Here is a 23726-nt window from a genome sequence, read left to right as displayed (position 1 = left end):
GTTTCGTCGGCCTGCGTGATATGATTTAAAATAGCCCGAATTTTAACAGGTCGCCTAAACAAAGTCGTCTTTCTTCGAATTCAAGAATGCTGTTTTTACTTAAATCCTATTATAGTGGCTTGTTTGTCTTTCATACTTGGGGTATTTTTATTCGATAAAATTTGGAATTTTACACGAATTTGTCCGTGGGGAGGAGGGATTTTTCGCAGGGTGAATTTTTCACGGAAAATTCTAAGCAGGGTGAATCCTCCGCGAGGAATAAGCCGAATCCTATAACCAGTATTCCAATTGGGAAAACAACCTGAATTTTCCCTGGTGGGAGAGGGGGATGACTACAAGGAACCTAATTTTACCAGATTAGAAAATTTGCAACCTCCAGAATAATAGCTATCACCTGACGACCACAGCAAAGTTAGGCCCGTGAATGATTTTCTTCGCATTTCTGGTCATCTGGGATCTAGGGTTATTTTAAAGTTCAATATTTGACCAGGATTTAAAAACCGTGTATATTTGAATCAATTTTTCATTGCATTTCTACACGGGTTCTAAGTTACCGTGGTTGTGATTTTTAGCGTAAATTCTCAAAAAAAAATCTAAATGTTGGTGAAGCCCATTTTATTGATTTTTATTTTATCAGCATTTTAAATTATAAGATCATAAGCACAGGAGAAATCGATTTCCAAAGGTTTCTGGAATTTAAAGTCGTTTAAAGAATTCATGTTTGAGTACAGCCAAAAATCAGGTTATTGACCTCGAATGTTTGTATTATTGTCATAGGGACTTGGCGACTATCAAGAAAACTCAGTCATTAAAAAGGCGGTAAATTTTCCTCACCTGTTAGAGATTGACTCTAAGAAATGTTTAGAAGGAAAGTTGGATGTGTCTATCGTACGAAATATGTATACATTTCTCTTTCAATTCTGTAAACGAAATTAACTGATTTGAAGGTAAACTGCCGATTTTAAGAAAAATAGAGCGTTTGCAAAACTAGCTTAGGCACAAAGGGCAACAGGAGTTGAAATCAAGATTATAAGAGCAAGATTGATGGGCAAATGGCACATGGCTATGGCACAAGGAGGAACAGGAGTTGAAATCAAGATTATAAGAGCAAGATTGAAGGGAAGGATTGGCTTCCCGTATTTGTACTCTGGATTTTCCTCAGACTGGTCGGAACTATGTGCTTTGAAAAATTGAGAATCTTGGGTCAATAGAAGTAATTTTGTGTTTACCCCCCCCCCCCCCCCAAAAAAAAAAACGTTTCGACGCCCCTCCCCCAGAGCATCAACCATCCTACATCCATGCGGTCTTCCCCTTTAAACGTGTATTTGTTAATTATATTATTAACAACTACTACTGCTGACAACTCAACGCAGCACCAAATCGCCTGAAGCCAACACTGCTCCACATGCTCCTCCTTTGCCCCAATCGAGTCAAAGTTTTAGCCTTTATCCCACCCATTGAATTTTTAAATCTCTTTAAATCTTTCCTTATGACCTCTCCGATCCCATATGTGGACAGCCTGTTTTTCGTTTGACACCGGTTAGATGGTCTGGGGCCAAAATGGGCCGACAGCAAGCTTTAATTGTTAGGAAGGGTGGTACTTAACAGTTTCAAGATTCAAGAAACAGGTTCAAGAATTACGTAGGCTAGTAAGATCTGACAGAAACCGATATGCCTCTCTGGGATCGGTTTAGATTCGCTTTTTGTGAGTGAGAAAAACTGCGAAGTATGTATATTTTTAAATATTCAATATGTAGAGGTGGGTAGGGGTAAACTTAGGTTATGTTAAGTATTTAATATAGTGGGTTCTGCGCAACCTGCTTTCCATAATTATTTGTCGTAGTCTCCATAATTTTGATTCTATAGTATTTTATCACCATCATGTTTTAGTAATCTTACTAGGATTAACAGAACTTCATTTCTTTGGTGTGTTTCGCTTAATAGACAAGTGCTCGAAAAGTAACTAACTATATTCCAGAAAACTATGATCTTGATTGACTCCAGGAGAGAATTAAAATTAAAATAAAAAGTTTTTTTTTTTCAACTGAAAGGAAGGATCATCATTAAAACTTAAAAGGAACAGAAATTATTACATATTTGAAGAGGGTTGCCTCCTCTTCAACACCTCGCTTTTTAAGCTGACGTTCGAACTATGTCCTAATTATTTAAGACAGACTCCTGAAACACTATGTTCGTTTAATTAGAAAAATAAAAACCTTTTTTTAAAAGGACCAAAATACTAACGTAAAGAGCGAGGTGTTGAGGAGGAGCAAAATATATTACGAATTATAAAACGCATTATATTACATAGTTTTCTTTCGTATTTATTACAACATTGAAAATAAAACATCAATATTACAGTAAATTAAATTTTGGACTGATGAGCTTTTTGCAATTAATATCATTATATATCAAAAATTCAATTTAATTTTATTAGTTCTTCCCGAGACTGCTCAAGACAAATATACCTTCACTACAAACAAGAGTTGGATACTGCCCCCATCACTGACTGAAAAAGTCTAAGTGACTTTTATAGTAAAATAATATGAAAAAAACTTCGTTTTCTTAATGAGTTAAAGAGGCTGCGTCCCAAAGTCGAACCTTAAAACGTACAGGAATTAGGAGAGGCAGTTGGGGGGCTGCCGCCCCCCAAATCCCCCGCTTTTACAGACTCTTTTGTACAGGTTTTTTTGTTATACACCAACAAACCCCCAGCTCTTAGCTTGTGTGCTCTGTGTCTGAAAGACAGTTTCAATAATTATGTTAAAATGTAAATGAAGTGGTCAACTTCATTGTTACTAATTACTAGTTTCGGCGCAATGGTTCTCCTGTCCTCTTGTGTTTAACATTTTTCGAAGTTATTCCATTATTCATTCATTTAAATTTTTTGTTAATTAAAAGAGGGCCTCCTAAAGCCAAGAGCGGGGGGTTAGGGGGGCGGCAGCCCCCCACAACAAAAAACCTGTACAAAAGAGCCTTTAAAAGCTGGGGGTTTGGGGGGCGTCAGCCCCCCAACTGCCTCTCGTAATTCCTGTACGTTTTAAGGTTCGACTTTGGGACGCAGCCTCTTTAACTCTTTAAGAAAACGAAGTTTTTTTCATATTATTTCTATACGTTTTTCTACAATCCATGGTGGATGTAATTTAATAATAATTTTCCATGTTTATTTTCTCGCTTTCTGTATCAATAAATTCAAACTGACAAAATTATCTAATTTTGATAATTTTAATAGTTTAGCAGCTTAATTAAAAATTTAGCAGCTAGTGGTTTTTACCCACCCGCCTCCGGTTTATGGGCCCAGCGCGCTTCCGCTGCGCCAAGCTGCTGTTATGCTTGTTATCAAACAAGTTATTACAATAGAAAATTTCACCAACGGCTTCAATTAGGAAATCAATTTAAATGGTTCTTTTAACTTGCTGCCATCAAGCCTTACCCCCGCTTCAGTATAAATTCTTGTGAACATTCCAGTATGTAATTCTGATCACATGTTTCCATGTTTATTTTCTCCCTTTCTGTATCAATAAATTCAAACTGACAAAATTACCTATTTTTACAAATTTTAAAAATTTAGCAGCTAGCGGTTTCGATCCACCGACCTCTGGGTTGTGGGCCCAGCACGCTTCCGCTAGGCCAAGCCGCTGTCAGTGTGAGAATTTTTCCAACAATTGATGTTATTACAAGAGAAAATTTTACCTTCAATGGGGAAATGGGTTTTTCTAAGCTAGAAAATCGGGGGGTTAAGATTTTCCTACGAAACTTTCAAGGGCACTTACTCGGAGAATTCCGCGTCGAATGAGTCTTCGTACACCCAGATCCGATGTCGGCTGTGACCTGTAGGCGTGGTAGAAAAAAAAGGGTTTATGTCATTTTTCTCAAATAAAAATTTTACAGATTAAGACAGAATTTTCTGAAGCTTTCAGTCAGTCTCACCATGTCGATCTGATCATTTTGATGTACTTGATGTTGAAATTCGTAACTTTTAACAACAAAAAACTTAACATGGGCTCTTATAGGGAAATGGGGTTTTTCTAAGCTAGAAAATCGGGGGGTTAAGATTTTCCGACGAAGCTTTCAAGCAAAATTACTCGGAGAATTCCGCGTCGAATGAGTCTTCGTACACCCAGATCCGATGTCGGCTGTGACCTGTAGGCGTGGCAGAAAAAAAAGAATATGAACATTAAGTGGCAATGCGTGGTTTCTGGAAAACAGAGAAGGAGTTATGTGATCGAGCTGAAATTTCGCGGATAAGCTCCTGAGCCCTAGGGGACCTTAACTTGTGAATTTCAGGCCGATCGGACAACGTTAAAGGGGGGCTGGGGTTGGTGGGTCGAAACTTTCGGCCAGATTTTCCCCATGAAGGAAAAGTCGGAGGGGGATGAAATTTGGCAGGTTTCTTACTTGGAGCTCGGGCTACGAAATGCATCCCTCCCCATCCCTCTGCAACCACTGGAACCGAAGATCGCTTAACATTGTCGTCGTTCGCCTCTTTAAAGAGGCACGAGTGTGCCTCCTTGACTGACTGTAAAAGTCATCACCGACTGTAGTGTAATTTGCTTTTCCAGTTATCTCAGCATTAAAAATTAAAATTAAGTTAAAATGAAATAAAAACCTTGAACTGATGATCTTTCAATAATTAATAGCATATATCAAACAATCAGTTTGATTTTATTTGTACTTTCCAACACTATTTAAGACACATATAGTTTTCAGTAAGGCGCCGATGATGCAGAAGATTTTAGACTTAACAGTGAGAGAAGGAGGCAAAACCCAAACTTTTGTTTATAGTGATTTTGTTTGCTTCAAGCTTGATTTCAATATTCAATTTAAGTTTCACTGGTTTTAAGATTTATTTGTTCATTTATATTAGTACCTATGGTATTTTGTTTGCTATGATTACTTATATAATTTCTGTTCGTTTTGGTTTGGTTTCATTTATACTTCAATGGCAAAATATTTTTGTTGGTTTTAAACTTGATTTGTATATTCAATTTAGACTCGTTACTTGTTTTAACATTTATATATTGCTTTATATTACTACCTGTTGTATGTTTTTTGCTAAGATTGTTTATTTATTTTCTGTTCGTTTTGGGTTTCTTTAATTCTTTAATAATAATTTTTATGGTTTCGAGTTTAATTTATTGTAGGTTTCTATTTCTTCTGATCTTAAGTTTAGTTTGGCCTTTACTTTTCTTTAAAAACTTCTTTTTTGGAGTTTTTTAAATTAATTTCTGTTCGTTTTTTATGGCCAAAGTTTCAAGTTTTTCAAAATTCTTATTTCAAAGTTGTTTTTTTTTTGCCAAAATAAATTAGCAGTCTTGGAAAGAACTAATAAAATAAAACTGAATTTTCGATATATAATGACATTTATTGCTGAAAGCTCACTAGCTTAAAAAAAATTTCACTCAGGGCCGAATATACAGCTTTGACACTTCTAGGCCTAAGCGTTTTTGCCCCTCCAATTTTGCAAGATTTTTGGGGAAATCCCCAAAACTTCAGGAATAGTGAAAGCCACGGGGCCTGTTATCCTATTGGTAAATCCTATTCTGGTTTCACTGTAATTTTCTTTTTGTTTTCAATGCTGTAATAAGTACAAAAGAACATATTTGTACTATCATTCGTTTTAGTAAAGCGCCAAATACGCAGTAGGCATTATGATTTTAAGGTTAGAAAAACGGACAGTAGCCAAACTCTTGTTTGTCGTGAAAAATATAGGGGTCTTGAACGGTTTTGGAAAGAGCTAATAAACTGATTTCCCGTATTTTGGGAATAGAATATAGGTAATAATTTTTGGGGGAAAGGAGGGGGTCAGGCCATATAGGGAGAGCCAGGGGTAAGCTCCCATGATTTTCGGAATAAAATATTTTTAATAAGTTTGTTTGTTTTTTTGGGAGGAGGTGTTGGGCCATGCAGGGAGGGAGGTAGGGCCAGGGGCAAGATCCCATGATTTATCAATCATTGATTTTTTTTCAAAGGAGGGAGGAGTTACAGGCCATGGAGGACCAAGAGTCACCGTCCATGTCCTTTTTATCGGATGCACTTGGGAAAAAAAGGATGTGGGAGGCTATTTGCATTCCGGTCACTTTTGACTCCTACAGAGAGCACTATAATTGCTGATTTCCGATCCAATGAACACCTTCCGATCGGAGGCTTGTGGCCCTAGGATTGGTAGGGGGAGGCTATTTGCCATCGGATCGCTTTTGACTCTTATAAAGATTAGAACTATCAATTTATCTCTATCCTTTCTAAATATAGTTGCCCTCTGTGTATAGTTCTAAAAATAGAACTTTTAAGTTTATACGACATCCTCTACCATAAAAACTTTATATGCCCCGGGGCATAAATTACAACCCTTCCCCAGGTCTCGGAGAGGTTATTTAGACCCTGAAGTTTATGTCATCTGATCCCTGGACTATTTAAAATAAAATGGATATCTCAAAATTTTGATCTAATACATTTTGGGAAAAGAGAGTGAGGGAGAAGGAATATGCCCGCCGATTACTTTCGATGACTGTTGAAAAGGTAACTAGAATTTTCAATCTCCAATAAAACAAGACATCTCCGATATTTATACGATATTTATTACAGCACTTCCCCCCGGCACTAGGAGATATTGTTTACCCCCTAGTTTCTGTTATCTGATCATTATTCATTTTCTGTATTTTGAACAAAATAAACATCTCAAAATTTTGATAGGATGCATTTGAGGAATAAAGGGCCAGGGGGATATAGTTGCCCTCTGATCACTCTTGACTCTTAAAAAGGTCTCTATAAATTCTGATTTACAATCAAATTTTCCCCTGTCCATTCCTTCCATAAAAAATTTATATGCCCTCAGAGTATAATTTACAACACTTGGCCCCAGGTTGTTTTTTTTTTTTTTTGGGGGGGGGGCTGTATTATCGCTGGAATTTTCGTTACATGATCTTTGGTCTATTTTGAACAAAATGGCTATATAAAAAATTGACCAGACACATTTGAGTAAAAGAAGGCTTGGGGGAAGGGGATAGTTGCCATCGAATCACTTTTGCCTCTTAAAAAGAGAATTAGAACTTTCAATTTATAATCATTTCAGTCCCTGAGGTTTCTAAGATGTGATACGATACTTCATTAATAACACACTTATAACTCTTTACATTCTACTGCACATCTACAATTACACATCTACTGCACTGATGGAAAAAAATACGTTTTTGTTGGTGTGCAGCAGTAATTTACAACACTTTCCCCAGTTTTTGGGGGGCTGTATTATCGCTAGAGTTTCTACGACCACTTCTTCCATAAAAGTTTATATGCCCCAAAGACATAAGTTACAGCCCTTCCCCCGGGATCTGAGAGGGGGGGGGGGTTGATTTTGACCATGAATTTGTTTTCATCTAATTGTTGGATTATTTTTAACTGCAAATCTCAAAATTTTGATCAGATTCATTTGGAGAAACAAAGGTGTGTGTGTGTGGAAGGGTGGGGGTTATATGCCTCTGATTCCTTTCGACTCACAAAAAGACAACAAGAAATTTCAATTTCTAATCAAATGAACCACCTCTGAAGATTAAACGACTAACCGTTACATAAAAACCCCGGGCTCTGGGTGTTTGTGTCACCCCCGGAGATTTGTTATCTAATTTTTTGAACTATTTTTAACAAAATAGCTATCTCAATATTTTTATTGGATGGGCTTTGGGAAGGGAAGGGCTTGGGGGAGGGGCTAATTACCCATTGACTGCTATTGATTCTTAAAACGTGAACTATTACTTTCAATTTTCAGTCAAACAACCCTCTCTACAGTTCATACGAGCATCCCTTCCATAAGTACCATATGTGCCACCAGAGTATAACACCATAAGACGAACGCCCACCTCCGGGCCCTGGAGGGTTGTGTCAACACCGGAGTTTTTGTTGTCTGATCTTTGAACTATTATGAACGAAATTGCAATTTCAAAATCGTTTTCGGATACATTTGGGGGAAAAGAGCGTGGAGGGAGGGGCTAGTTGCCCTCCGATCACTTTTGATTCTTAAAAAGGGCACTAGAACTTTCGATTTCCAATCGAATGAGCCCCTACAAAGTTGACACGAATACCCTTCCCAGACGAAGTGCCTCTGGAAATTGTTTTAATAAAAAAAAGGCCTTTACTATAGCGTTGCCTCTGATAATCGCAGGAAACCTGGTCCTACCTCCTCGGAAAAATGCCCCTCCCAACAGAAATATCCTCTAAACAATTTAATCCCGGTGAAAATTCACTCAGGACAATTACCCTTAATAACTCTATGCGTAAAACTAAGACAGAAAAGAGAAAGCAAGACATAAAAAAAATTGTGTATGAGTTCTTGAAAATTCCACAAGCGTATAATTTCCCATGACAACTTCACTCCTGGGAACTACCCTCCCCATAGAAAATTCTCCCATAGAAAAAACCCCAGCAGAAAATTCACCCCCACCCTAAAATGTATTTTTCTTTGCTTAATGGAGCAATAGAAACAAGGAATTGTCATAAAGACCTCTCAGAAATAATTCTTAATATGACTAAAATTTATCTTTAATAACAAGTCTCCCCTCTTGAATTGATCGCGAGGGTCCCCGTGTTTCTTTAATTCACGGTTCTTTTTGCTTATGTTTTATCAGTTATAAGCTTTTTTTACGTTTCATTGTTACCATTTGTTGAGTTTTAATTGTTTTTTTAATATGTTTTAATAATTCTTGTAAACTTGTTTTTATTAATAAAACTGTAGGCACAAAAAATTTGTATCTTTAAATTTTCTTGTTCTAGTAAGAATTTTCAATATGTAATCGTTTTCTTAATTTAAGCATCTTGTTGACTATGTACATAGATACGCTCATTCAAGATTGCCTCTAATATAAATTGGTAAATTCTGAGTAGTAAAAACCAAACAGAAAGACTTTTGATCATATATAGAGATGTACCATATTCTAGCAATATTGATACTCTCGCTTTTATTTCATTTTCGATAACATATTCAAGTTCAAACAGAGTAAAAGACTTATACTAAAAAAAGCTAAGAACAACCCCCAATATTATCTGATAACAGCATCTAAAACATTACTTAACAAGCAGGTGTACTTCAAATGTAAGCGATTCCTAGATATCGGCTTTCCACCCTGCAGGTCAATTAGGTCTATTGCAGCAATACTGGGACACGCAATCCATTAAATAATTCTAGTATGCGGGAAAAGGGGATTCTCATTGCGTGTGATGGGTTATCATGAAGAAAGTATTCATCAAACCAAAATACTGGAAAGACTTTCATAGTCCATATGGTCAAGACTCATTTCTGGTCATTGGGAAAATCGCTGGTGTTATATTCGAATCTTAATGTGGACAAAAATCTTTTCATTACAATGGTTCCCTGAGAAAAATGTCATGAAAGAAAATGAAATCTCTGAAAGTATTATGTGAACCCACATGTGAGTTCCCCTCAGTTACAACTAGGATTCCGCCCTTGACTAGAGGACTCTTACAAGTCTCTTTACATAATATTCAAAGGAATCTTTCAACATCTTGAAAAACGTCTTGTCGGTGAGACTGGGTGCTAAGAGGGCCCCAAACGGAATTGGGTGCTACGGTCCCGTTGGAATTGGTTGCTAAAGTTACTTCGGCATTGGTTGCTAGGTTCCCGTTGGGATTGGTTTTTAGGACCTCCGTTGGCATTGTCTGCTAGCCCCCCTGAAATCGCTTGCCAGCTCCCCACCCACTTATTGGGATTGGATGCTATGGCTCGGTGAAATCGGATGTTAAGGCCCCGGTGCTCGCTTATTGCTCGCTAGGGCCCTTGTTGGAATTGTATGCTATGGTCCTCCCAGTGAAATTGGATTCTAGTGGTCCCCGGTGGTTAGGTTAGGGAGCCCGTTGAGATTGGATTCTAGGGGACCCAAATGGAAATGGATGCTATCACCCCCATTAAAATTGACTGCTAGGCCCCCAGTGAACTTGGATGCTGGGTTCTTCCAGTGAAATTGGTAGCTAGGAGCCGACAGAATTGTTTGCTAGGGTCCGGTGTCTTGAAGGTTCCCCACTAGCAAACCCTCATAGGAACTCCACCATAAAAACCAAAGAAAGCAGGATTTGTTGGGGTCTCGTGGGTTTTTTAAGGAAAAAACACTGGCTAGTAGGTAACAATCAAAGCCTATTATGTAACAGCCAAATCTTATGATGTAGCTTATTATGCTGTTACAGGTGCACTAGATTATTGCTTCAAGCCCAGGTGTGCGTAACAACGTGTTGAAGGGCTGGTATATCCATTTGTACACCCCTATGGGTCTCATGGGATCCATAGCGGTATCGCTACTAATGACAAATACTAAGCGCAAACAACAGGCAAATTTTATAACTTCTCTTGCGGCTGTGAATGGTGGGGTCATGTTATATCCAAAGGCATAGTTATTGAGCCATTCATCTATGATGAACAAAATGACTACATCAAAATTTTGATCAGACAAATTTGGGGTAAAAGGGGTGGTGGAGAGGGCCTAGTTGCCCTCTAATCTTTTTGGTCACTTATGAAGAGCACTAGAGCTTTTAATTTCCATTTGAATGATCCCTTTCACGATATTCTAGGACCATTGGGTCGCTATAATCAACCCTGGGGAAAAAAACAAATGAATAAAAAAATCATATTTTTAACAAAAAAATCATATTTTCGCAGATAGGAGCTTGAAACCTCTAAAGTTGGCTTTTCTGGTACGCTGAATCTGATGGATTGATTTTCATTAGCACTTTATGACTTTTATTGGGCGATTCTCCCTTTTTCAGAAAATCAGGCGGATTTTTTCAGGCTCGTAGCTTTTAGTGGGTCAGACTAAACTTAATGAAACTTACATATTTGAAATCAGCATAATGAGCAAAATTGTTTGATATTTCTGTTAGCATCGAAATTCTATATTTTTAGAGTTTTGGTTATTATTGAGCCATCTCTCAAGGCTCAATTATGCTCCTTACTTGTAGTTCGTTACCACGAACTGTTTTATTTGAGAATAATTATTGAGCCAGGAATAGTTGAATAGTAAACTGGAGAGACAAGAATTTAATAATGTAGCCTATATCTTTAAATCATTCCAAACAATTTTTATTCACCGTTCTTTTGTAATTATTTAGACAAAACTGGACTTCATCAAGCCAAGAATGAAGTGTCGTATGACTTTCATTATACAAAGCATCACAATATGAAACATTGAGAAGAAATATATCATTGGGACTATATATAGGACTATTAGGAGGGGGGATTGTCGAAACAGCAACTTTAATACATGCAAACAGCATACTATGAGGAATCTAATTGTGTTACTTATATTTTATATCGTATTCCCTTCAGAGGACACCTAACTTTATAGTGTTACTCCTACTTTCCAGTAGTAGAGAAAGTTATGTCAAAGTAGATTTAAAAATTACCTCTTAGACTCACATGGCGAAGATTCAAGGGTCGAATAAATTCCTTATGCTCTTTACTTACACACTTCATTTTACAAGGCTCTGTTACAACAATGCAGTCAACAAGCATCACGCTACGAATGTCTTTTGACTTCATTGTCCATGTAAGGTCAAGGAAATTGGCACTGATTGATGATTTAACAATTGTAATATTCACTAAATTAGGCAGTTTAATCTCACCGTTGTAGATTAACGTCGAATTTACTATCTCAAAATGATCAATATTCAGTGGTACACTGAATATTTCTGTTTGTGTGTTATAACACCCATCATTGAAGCTATTTCCAATAGTTATGTTACTATTCACGACTTTTAAGAAGTTGACATTTGTAATTAAATAAGGACCAATCGTTAAATTACTGTTGATTACAATTAATTCGTCATGGACACCAGCAATGCTTTCATCAACATATGATTCATGTTCGCATTCAATTTGATTCAGTTTGTTATAACAACAATATTTGTTGTTAATGATTGTTTTCCTTCTGCAGAGTTTCATCTTGATTATTTCATCGCAGAGCAGATAATTAAACAACAGACAACTGATCAAAAGCAGTTTTGACTTAAACATGTTCACATCCTTACTGCTTCACCTAAAATTAATAAAACTAAATAATTGATCAAATCAATTAATTAAATAAATTTATTATAAATGAAATAATTATAGTTAAACTACACAAGAATTATAATTAGTTATACATAACTATTTACTTACTTATATATATGTATATGTATGTGCATATATACATAAATCAATTGATGTATTTATCAAGTCAAATTAAAATCAAGAAAAACAATAGTTGATCAAAGTAATCAATGAAATAAAAAATAAAGATAATATATTAATTAAAACAAATACTTAGACATCTCAACTACTCAGAGAGTACCCTAGTAGCTAAGCTATATACTTTAAATATTGATTAGTGGTAGAAAAGGCGAATCCAGAGTTTTTTCGCGAGGGGGGAGAACTTTACAAATCACATCGAGACTTTGTTTATATGAATTTTTGTTATTTTAACTTGAGTCATACGATTTATTTTTTTGCTTGCAGGAAGAGGGGGAGGGTTAAAACCAGTACCCCCCCCCCCCACGGACCTGAATACAGCCGAGAGTGGTAGTGTAAGGTATAATTTCATAGTTGCCCATTTTAGACTGCATGAAATCTTGTCTTGGCTGAGCTTTAAACTTTACAGGTTAGCTTAACACTATTGACAAATTTTTTAAATAATTGTGAAATCTATACTCCAGTAGAATCACGACTCAGTAATATTCGGCTACGACAGTCTTGATCAAACAGTTCGTGGTAACGAACTGTAGTAAGGAGCGACCCGGCTCAATAGAAACCAAAACTCTAAAAAATGAAATTTTGATACCAATAGCTACAATAAAAGAATCGCATTTTAATGCTGATCTTAAATATATAAGTTTCATCAAGTTTAGTTTTACGCATCAAAAGTTACGAGCCTGAGAAAATTGGCGTTATTTTAGAAAATAGGGGGAAACACCCCCTAAAAGTCATAGAATCTTAACAGAAATTACACCATCAGATTCAGCGTGTCAGAGAACCGTACTGTAGAAGTTTCAAGCCCCTATCTACAAAAATGCGGAATTTTGTATTTTTTGCCAGAAGGCAGATCACGGATGCGTGTTTATTTGTTTGTTTGTTTTTTGTTGTTTTTTTTCCCCAGGGGTGATCGTATCGACCCAGTTGTCCTAGAATGTTGCGAGAGGGCTCATTCTAACGGAAATGAAAAGTTCTAGTGCCCATTTTAAGTGACCAAGAAAATTGGAGGGCACCTAGGCCCCCTCCCACGCTAATTATTTTCCCAAAGTCAACAGATAAAAATTCTGAGATAGCCATTTTATTCAGCGTAGTCGAAAAACCTTATAACTATGTCTTTGGAGACGACTTGCTCCTCCAAAGTCCCTGTGGGAGGGGCTACAAGTTACAAACTTTGACCAGTGCTTACATATAGTAATGGCTATTTGGAAGTGTACAGGCGTTTTCAGGAGGACTTTTTGGTTAGGGGGAGGGGTCGAGAAGAGGGGGATATACTGGCGGAACTTTCCATCGAGGAATTTGTCATGGGGGAAGAAATTTTCCATGAAAGGAGCGCAGGATTTACTAGCATTATTTAAAAAAAAAAAACAATGAAAAAATAAATATGAAAAAAGTTTTTTCAGCTGGAAGTAAGGAGCAGCATTAAAACTTAAAACAAACAGAGATTATTACCCATATGAAGGGCTCACCTCCTCCTAATACCTCGCTCTTTACGCTAAAGTATTTTTAGTAATGTCAACTATTTATTCTACGGCTTTTGTGATTCAGGGGTCATTCTTAAGGAATTGGGACAAAATTTAAGATTTAGTGTAAAGAGCGAGGTACTGACGAGGGGGCGAATACTGTCATATGTGTAATAAAAACATGAGAATAAAAATTTCTTTACGTAAGCTAATTTATAAGTTACGTATATTTTTTACTAATAAAAAGATTCGTAAAAAATTAAAAGTTCTAGTTGCCTTTTTAATTAACCAAAAAATTGGAGGGCAACTAGGCTTCCTCCCCCGCTCTTTTTTTCTCAAAATCATTCGATCAAAATTATGAGAAAGCCATTTAGCCAAAAAAAAAAAAAATATACAAATTTCGTTTTAATTATTCCTCTGCGGAGAGCCAAAATCAAAACATGCATTGATTCAAAAACGTTCAGAAATTAAATGAAAAAACAAGTTTTTTCAGCTGAAAGTAAGGAGCGACATTAAAACTTAAAACGAACAGAAATTACTTCGTATATGAAAGGGGCTGCTTCCTCATCAACGCCCCGCTCTTTACGCTAAAGTTTGTTACTGTTTTAAAAAGAAGAGTTGAGAGAAAGAGTTAATCTTTAGCGTGAAGAGCGGGGCGTTGATGAGGAAGCAGCCCCTTTCATATACGAAGTAATTCCTGTTCGCTTTAAGTTTTAATGTTGCTCCTTACTTTCAGTTGAAAAAACTTGTTTTTTTTTATTTAATAGGTATAAAAGCTCCGCCCATATCCTCGTACGTCCTCGCCCATCAACAATTTAGTGTATATTACCCATTATCCTGAAAAACACATTTTCTCCGAAGGTTTCTCAAAATGCCTTTGAAACCAACTTGAGACTTTGCAACCTGCTTGCAATTTCTAAAAAAAATCGAATAATAACATTGCACTACTAATTACCGATTTCTATATATGTATTGCAATAAATTATTGTAAAAAGAAATTCTTTGAAAGTTAGTACTACAAGGGTGAAGCCAAGTTTCGCGTTCAAGAGAAATTAAATAAAAAAACAAGTTTTTTCAACTGAAAGTAAGGAGCGACATTAAAACTTAAAACGAACAGAAATTACTTCGTATATGAAAGGGGCTGCTTCCTAATCAACGCCCCGCTCTTTACGCTAAAGTTTTTTACTGTTTTAAAAAGAAGAGTCGAGAGAAAGAAACTACTTTTTTGGTTGGTTTACTCCGTATATGAAATGGGTTGTCCCCTCCGCAATCCCTCGCTCTTTACGCTAAAGTTTGACTCTTTGCCACAGTTCTACTTTTTAAAACAATTAAAAGCTTTAGCGTAAAGAGCGAGGGATTGCGGAGGGGACAACCCATTTCATATACGGAGTAAACCAACCAAAAAAGTAGTTTCTTTCTCTCAACTCTTCTTTTTAAAACAGTAAAAAACTTTAGCGTAAAGAGCGGGGCGTTGATGAGGAAGCAGCCCCTTTCATATACAAAGTAATTTCTGTTCGTTTTAAGTTTTAATGTCGCTCCTTACTTTCAGTTGAAAAACTTGTTTTTTTTTAATTTAATTTCTGAACGTTTTTGAATCAATGCATGTTTTGATTTTGGCTCTCCGCAGAGAAATAATTAAAACGAAATTTGCATTTTTTTTTTTTTTTTTTGGCTAAATGGCTTTCTCATAATTTTGATCGAATGATTTTGAAAAAAAAGAGCGGGGGAGGAAACCTAGATGCCCTCCAATTTTTTGGTTAATAAAAAAGGCAACTAGAACTTTTAATTGAAATTACTTTGTATATGAAAGGGGCTGCTTCCTCATCAACGCCCCGCTCTTTACGCTAAAGTTTTTTACTGTTTTAAAAAGAAGAGTTGAGAGTAAGAAACTACTTTTTTGGTTGGTTTACTCCGTATATGAAATGGGTTGTCCCCTCCGCAATCCCTCGCTCTTTACGCTAAAGCTTTTAATTGTTTTAAAAAGTAGAATTGTGGCAAAGAGTCAAACTTTAGCGTAAAGAGCGAGGGATTGCGGAGGGGACAACCCATTTCATATACGGAGTAAACCAACCAAAAAAGTAGTTTCTTTCTCTCAACTCTTCTTTTTAAAACAGTAAAAAACTTTAGCGTAAAGAGCGGGGCGTTGATGAGGAAGCAGCCCCTTTCATATACAAAGTAATTTCTGTTCGTTTTAAGTTTTAATGTCGCTCCTTACTTTCAGTTGCAAAAACTTGTTTTTTTTATTTAATTTCTGAACGTTTTTGAATAAATGCATGTTTTGATTTTGGCTCTCCGCAGAGAAATAATTAAAACGAAATTTGCATTTTTTTTTTTTTTTTTGGCTAAATGGCTTTCTCATAATTTTGATCGAATGATTTTGAAAAAAAAGAGCGGGGGAGGAAGTCTAGATGCCCTCCAATTTTTTGGTTAATAAAAAAGGCAACTAGAACTTTTAATTTTTTACGAATCTTTTTATTAGTAAAAGATATACGTAACTTATAAACTAGCTTACGTAAAGAATTTTTTATTCTCATGTTTTTATTACACATATGAGAGGGTTCGCCCCCTCGTCAGTACTTCTCTCTTTACACTAAATCTTAAATTTTGGCCCAATTCATTAAGAATTACCCCTGAATCACAAAAGCCGTAGAATAAATAGCTGACATTACTAAAAATACTTTGGCGCATAGAGCGAGGTATTAGGAGGAGGTGTGCCCCTCATATGGGTAATAATTTCTGTTCGTTTTAAGTTTTAATGCTGCTCCTTACTTCCAGCTGAAAAAAACTTTTTCCTATTTATGTTTTCATTGTTTTTTTCAAAATAACGCTAGTAAATCCTGCGCTCCCTTCATGGAAATTTTCTTCCCCCATGACAAATTCCACGATGGAAAGTTCCCCCAGTATATCCCCCTCTTTTCAACCCCTCCCCCCAACCAAAAAATCCTCCTGAAAACACCCGTACACTTCCCAATAACCATTACTATATGTAAGCACTGGTCAAAGTTTGTAACTTGTAGCCCCTCTCGCGGGGACTGTGGAGGAGTAAGTCGTCCCCATAGACATAGTTATAAGGTTTTTCGACTACGCTGAATAAAATGGCTATCTCAGAATTTTGATCCCTTGACTTTGTAAAATAATTAGCGTGGGAGGGGGCCAAGGTGCCCTCCAATTTTTTTGTCACTTAAAAAGGGCATTAGAACTTTTCATTTCCGTTAGAATGAGCCCTCTCGCAACATTCTAGGACAACTGGGTCGATATGATCACCCCTGGGAAAAAGAAAAACAAAAAAACAAAAAAACAAATAAACACGCATCCGTGATCTGCCTTCTGGCAAAAAATACAAAATTCCACATTTTTGTAGATAGGAGCTTGAAACTTCTACAGTAGGGTTCTCTGATACGCTGAATCTGATGGTGTAATTTTTGTTAAGATTCTATTACTTTTAGGGGGTGTTTCCCTCTATTTTCTAAAATAACACAAATTTTCTCAGGCTCGTAACTTTTGGAGCGTAAGACTAAACTTGATGAAACTTACATATTTAAAATCAGCATTAAAATGCGATTCTTTTGATGTAGCTATTGTTCTCAAAATTCCATTTTTTAGAGTTTTGGTTTCTATTGAGCCGGGTCGCTCCTTACTACAGTTCGTTACCACGAACTGTTATATCTGACTTGTCTACCCTTAAAAAAATCTAATGTCGCTTATGTTTTAACGTTCTACGGAGTACTTGCATCTCGGTCCGGCTTTGTATAATGGTTGAGATAGGGAATAATGCTACTGTATATATCTATCTATCTACTATGACCAAAACTGAAGCCAAGCATTAGGGGGGAGACATGTCGTGGTAGCACCAATTAATATTTTGAAAAGAGTTGACTTGGGAATCGAATGGTTTTGCTCTTATCTCCTTACTTTAGCTGCTTCAGAAAAAAAAGGTGTAGGCGACTAAGATTATCAAATGAACATCGTGTTTAATTCACTCTTTATCAAAAATTAAATTAAAAAAACAAGCTTTTTTAACTGAAAATAAGGAGCGACATTAAAACTTAAAACGAACAGAAATTACTCCGTATATAAAAGGGGCTTCTCCTCCTCAATGCCCCGTTCTTTACGCTAAAGTTTGACTCTTTCTTTTAACTCCACTTTTTAAAGCAGTAAGAACTATAGCATGAAGAGCGGGGCATTGAGGAGGAAAAGCCTCTTTCATATACGGTGTAATTTCTATTCGTTTTAAGTTTTAATGTCACTCCTTACTCTCAGTTAAAAAAAAACTTTTTTTATTTAATTTCTGGATGTTTAGAATTAATGCATGTTTTGATCTTGGCTCTCCGCACATAAATAATTAAAACGAAATATGTGTATTAATTTTTTTTTTTTTGGCTGAATGGCTTTCTCATAGTTTTAATCGGAATATTTTGAGAAAAAAGGAGCGGGGGAGGAGGGCTAGTTGCCCTCCAACTTTTTGATTACTTAAAAAGGCAACTAGAACTTCTAATTTTTTGCGAACGTTTTCATTAGTAAAAAAATACGTAACTTACGAATTAACTTACATAACGAACTTCTATATTCGTGTGTTTTTATTGCGTATATGAGGGGGCTCACCCCGTCGTCAATACCTCGCTCTTTACACTAAAGCTTAAATTTTGTCCCAATCCCTTAAAAATGACCCCTGAATCACAAGGGCCGTAGAATAAATAGTTGAAATTGCTAAAAACACTTTAGCATAAAGAGCGAGGCATTACGAGCAGGTAAACCCCTCATATGCGTAATAATTTCTGTTCGATTTAAGTTTTAATGCTGATCCTTACTTTCAGTTGAAAAAACTTTTTATATTTATTTTGTCATTTTTTTTAGATAATGCTAGGAAACCCTCCGCCCCCTTCATCAAAATTTTCTTCCCCCATGAGAAATTTCTCCATGAAAAGATCCTCCCACATACCCCCACTCAACTTCTCCCTCCCCCAAAACCAGAAAAATCCCCAATAACCATTACTATATATAAACACAGGTAAAAGTTTGTAACTTGCAGCCCCTCCCACGGGAACTGTGGGGGAGTATAATATCTTCAAAGATGTAGTTATTAGGTTTTTCGACTATGGTGAATAAAATGGCTATCTTAGAATTTTGATCCGGTGACTTTGGGGGAAAATGACCGTGGGAAGGGGCCTGGTTGCCCCCCAATTGTTTAGTCACTTAAAAAGGGCACAAGAACTTTTCATTTCCGTTAGAATGAGCCATCTCGTAACATTCTATGACTACTCGGTCGATGCGAACAACCCTGGAAAAACAACAACAAATAAACACACATCCGTGATGTCTTCTGGCAAAAAATGTGGAATTCCACATTTTTGTAGACATAAGTCTGAAACTTTTAAAAAAGGGTTCTCTGTTACGCTGAATCTGACGGTGCGAATTTCGTTATGATTGTATGACTTTTAGGGGGTGTTTACCCGCATTTTCTAAAATGACGCAAATTTTCTCAGGCTCGTAACTTTTGATGCGTAAGACTAATCTTGATGAAACTTATATATTTAAAATCAGCATTAAAATACATATTTTTATGTAACTATTGGTATCAAAATGCCACTTTTTAGAGTTTCGGTTACTATTGAGCCGGGTCGCTCCTTGCTACGCTTCGTTTTCACGAACTGTTTGATCCCTGAATGTTTTCACTGATAAAGAAAAAATTTGAATTTTGATTTCGTCTAAAATTTTTCTCTATTTCTCTAGGGTCGTGATTCCCAGCGTGGGGCGCAGGCTCCACTGCTGGGCCAAGGCAATTTTTGGTGGGTAATGGGCAGGAGTTGCACCCTTCAGCTGACTACTTTAGAGCCTTAATTTTGAAAAAAAAAAATTTAATGTGAATGACGCCACATTCAAATGCATCAAAAGAGCAAAAAAAAGATACATGATAGCATTACAATGACGTTTTAAATTGTATAAAATGTTTTGTATTTTGACAATATTTTTCATTAGTACAAAATATGCCCAGAGCTGTCAAGTAGCAGGAGGGGGAGGGGGCTCCAGGCTTGGCCACCCGAATCCCAATGATTTTTTTGTTTTCCCATTACTTTCTGATACTTCTCATAGAATAAGAGATTTTGAAGGATTGCCCCCCAACCAATTCCTGCGTACATGCCTGCCCAAGAGGATTACCCCCCCCCCCATAAAAAAAATCACCAAGTTTATGACCTTTAAAGCTTCCTTCAGGTGGATGCACGTAAAATTTTGAATAAAAACATTACCGAACATCAGTGAAAGAATGAAACTCGGAAAGGGTTTAGGCTAGGAAAATGAAACTTTCAGGGATGAATCAGCAGACTAAAGCATGTCCCGGGAAGGTATTTTAAAGTACCCATATCCACTCCTTCTCCCTCTAGAAGGCCCTGTAATTTGCCTACATGACAGGTCTAGGCTATACCTATTGAAATTTTGACAAAACAACATTTTACCTTAATTTTCAGTTACTAGTTGCATTTTCTCTGCCTTTAGTTCTAAAATTGCAATTCCTGTTATTTGAGTAGAATTTTTATCCTGACTTCTTGCTATCTTGGAAAGGGGTTAGTTTAGGAAAATGAAACTTTCAGGGATGGGTCTAAAGGCTAAAGTATATCCCGGGAAGGTATTTTAAAGTACCTACCTCCACTCCTCCCTCTAGAGGGTCTAGACCTTTGATGACCCTTAAAAACATGTGTGTTATGAAAGTGAAACCTTGCAAGATAGATCTTTTATTTGAATGAAGTACTACAAAATTGTTTTCAGCTTCATAACTTTGCTCAATTCCATTTTATAAGGTTTTAAAGATATGCAAATACATTTCCTAAATTAAAAAAAAAACATTGATATGGCTCAAAATTCTACTCAAATAACAGGAATTGCATTTTTCAGAACTATAGGCAGAGAAAAAGCAACTAGTATCTGAAAATTAAGGGTAAAATGTTATTTTGTTAAAATTTCAATAGGCATAGACCTGTCATGTAGGCAAATTTCTGGGCCCTCTAGAGGGAGAAGGGGTTGAGGTGGGTATTTTAAAATACCTTCCCGGGACATACTTTAGTCTGTAGACCCATGCCGGAAAGTTTCATTTTCCTAACCTAAACCCTTTCCAAGATAGCCAGAAGTCAATTAATTAGAATTTTACCGATACTTTAGTCTATAGATTCATCTCTGAAAGTTTCATTTTGCTAACCTAACCCCTTTCCGAGATAGCAAGAAGTAAATTAACTATTCGTCTCAACAATTAATGCAATCATCAACATTCTGGTGGGGGGGGGGTGGGCATGTCCCTCTCCTACATGGGTAACCCTAAAAAACATTGTACAGGAAAATCTTCAGCATTTTCATTGGGGGGGGGGGGCAATATGGGCCTGTGTTATATAGTAATTTTGCTACATTGTTGAGGGGTGACCAACCCCCTCCCGCAAACGACGTCCCTGCCTCAGAAACAAATTACGAACGTTTCAGCCCGCGCAAGAAAAAACTGGTTTGATTGCATCTTTATGCAAAATCTAACATTTATCTTACATAATTTCAGAGTAATCACATTCCGATATCGACTAATTCAGATCAAAGAATACACTGATTTATAATGTTATCTGACGAAGATTTCTCAGCACGAGGTACCCTATGAGGTGCACAGGATTGTCGTCACAACAATAACAAGTTTCAAAAGTTCCTTAAGGGATAACCGCGCTTTTATAATGCTTTTGCCTATAATTTTGATTGCTAAATTTTGAATTTAGCAATTACCTTTGGTTAAAGTAATTGCCAAATACGAACTAACTTTGGTCAAGGTACGTCAACAAGATTGCACGGTTTGTAGTTTTTTACACTATTGTTTTGTAAATTCATGGATGTATAGATAATTTTGCAAGCTAAAAGAACATGAACGCAGTGCTTCTTTTACCGCTTATAGAGTACATTAATCGCTACTTGGGGTATCAATTGGGGGAGGTAAAAGCGTTACCCTCCTAAATTCTTGCCCCCTATATATTTTGTAGACTACCTTTTCTGGCATTTTCATTGAAAAATTTTGCGAAACGACAGAATTTAGAAAGTAATTTTTTGTCATGCCTCTGCTCCCCCTCCAATTTTTTGTACTGAAGCTCCTCATCATTTTTTTTGTACTGAAGCTCCTCATCATTACTCTTGCAAATGAGCCCCAGTTCTTTCCGCTAATACGGCTAGATACAGCCCTAGGCGATATATAGACTTTTTTTTTCTGCGATTGGCTTCATTTAGAATTATAAATGACACAAATTAAGGGGGGGTTGTACTTCCCCCATCCTACTCCAGAAATACTTTTTTGTATTTAGTTAAAAATACCTTTTTTTGTGTATTTTCTTGGGAAGAAACTGAAAGTATATGCACATACACTGTATATACTTATATTGTGATCGAGTGGTACGTTCGTGTTTTAGATATATAACTTGTCTAAACATTAATAAACGTTCCCATTGATGTAGCGGAATCTGTAATATAATAGGGAGCGCAATAGATCCGCCTAAGTAAAGAGCATTATGGGTTCAATGTATCTGACCAAGGCACTTTGTAAAGAAGAAGCTGTCGTAAAAACTTTTAAAGAGGCACAATTGATTGGAAATTGAGTTTTAGTTCCCTTCTAAGAGTCAAAAGTGATTTGAGTGCAGCCAGCCCCCCTCCCCGGCTCATCAATTCCCCAAACACAACCAATCGATATTTTGAGATAACTATTTTGTTCAATATTGTTAAAAGGTCCTATATTCAAATCTTTAGGGATGACCACCCCCCCTACCCTAAAGCCATCACGGTAAGGGCTATAAGTTACAAAAGTTGCCGTTATTAACATATAAGGTTTTTATGGGGTAATACGGGACTCAGGGATCGAATCTTGCTGCAGGAATGCACTGCAGGGCCGACGCAGGGACCTTAGTAGTCAAGAAGTGTCGTTAATACGATACAATACAATAAGGTTTTTATGGAATGGATGACCGTATAGACTTTGGAGGGGTATTATTGGATTAGAAATCAGAGGTTCTAGTGCCCTTATTAAGAGTCACCAGTAATCAGAGGGAGACTAGCTCCCCACTTTTTTTCCTTAATGCATCCAACAATTAATTTTGAGATAGCCATTTTATTCAATATAGTCAAAAGATCATATAACAAGGCCTTCAGGATAGAAACAAATCCCAGAGTCTGGAGGCAAGTGTTGTCAGTAATTAAATAAAAAAAACAAGTGTTTTTTAACTGAAAGTAAGGAGCGACATTAAAACTTAAAACGCACAGAAATTACTTCGTATATGAAAGAGGCTGCTTCCTCATCAGCGCCCCGTTCTTTACGCTAAAGTTTGACTCTTTCTCTCAATTCTTCTTCTTAAAACAGTAAAAAACTTTAGCGTAAAGAGCGGGGTGTTGATGAGGAAGCAGCCTCTTTCATATACGAAGTAATTTCTGTGCGTTTTAAGTTTTAATGTCGCTCCTTACTTTCAGTTAAAAAAAACTTGTTTTTTTTTATTTAATTTCTGAACGTTTTTGAATCAATGCATGTTTTGATTTTGGCTCTCCGCAGAGGAATAATCAAAACGAAATTTGTATATTATTTTTTTTTGGCTAAATGGCTTTCTCATAATTTTGATCGAATGATTTTGAGAAAAAAAGAGCGGGGGACGAAGCCTAGTTACCCTCCGATTTTTTGGTTAATTAAAAAGGCAACTAGAACTTTTAATTTTTTACGAATCTTTTTATTGGTAAAAGATTTACTTAACTTATAAATTAGCTTACGTAAAGAACTTTTGTATTGTCATGTTTTTATTACATATATGAGGGGATTCACCCCTTCGTCAGTACCTTGCTCTCTACACTAAAGCTTAAATTTTATCCCAATTTATTAAGAATGACCCCTGAATCACAAAAGCCGTAGAATAAATAGTTTAAATTACTAAAAATACTTTAGCGTAAAGAGTGAGGTATTAGAAGGAGATGAACCCCTCATATGGGTAATAATTTCTGTTTGTTTTAAGTTTTATTGCTGTTCCTTACTTCCAGCTTAAAAAGCTTTTTCACAT

General features: G+C 36.4%; 1 protein-coding gene across 5 annotated transcripts in view; it reads right to left on the bottom strand.

Annotated features, from left to right (window-relative positions):
- Positions 1 to 23726, bottom strand: part of LOC136026571 (protein halfway-like) — a 120826-nt gene that overhangs the window by 54960 nt on the left and 42140 nt on the right. For 4 of the 5 annotated variants that reach the window (XM_065703270.1, XM_065703271.1, XM_065703272.1 and 1 more), the window contains one exon: positions 11401 to 12032. In XM_065703270.1, the coding sequence (XP_065559342.1) occupies positions 11401 to 12010 (610 nt within the window). In that variant the 5' untranslated portion in view covers positions 12011 to 12032. Of the gene's footprint in view, positions 1 to 11400; positions 12033 to 21207; positions 21340 to 23726 lie in introns of those variants that run through there. The other variant, XM_065703269.1, reaches the window with a different exon arrangement.

The sequence above is a fragment of the Artemia franciscana genome, chromosome 4 (assembly GCF_032884065.1).
Source record: "Artemia franciscana chromosome 4, ASM3288406v1, whole genome shotgun sequence".
In the NCBI taxonomy this organism is placed as follows: domain Eukaryota; kingdom Metazoa; phylum Arthropoda; class Branchiopoda; order Anostraca; family Artemiidae; genus Artemia; species Artemia franciscana.
Note: the sequence above shows the minus strand (reverse complement) of the source record. Positions and strands in the feature narration are given on the sequence as shown.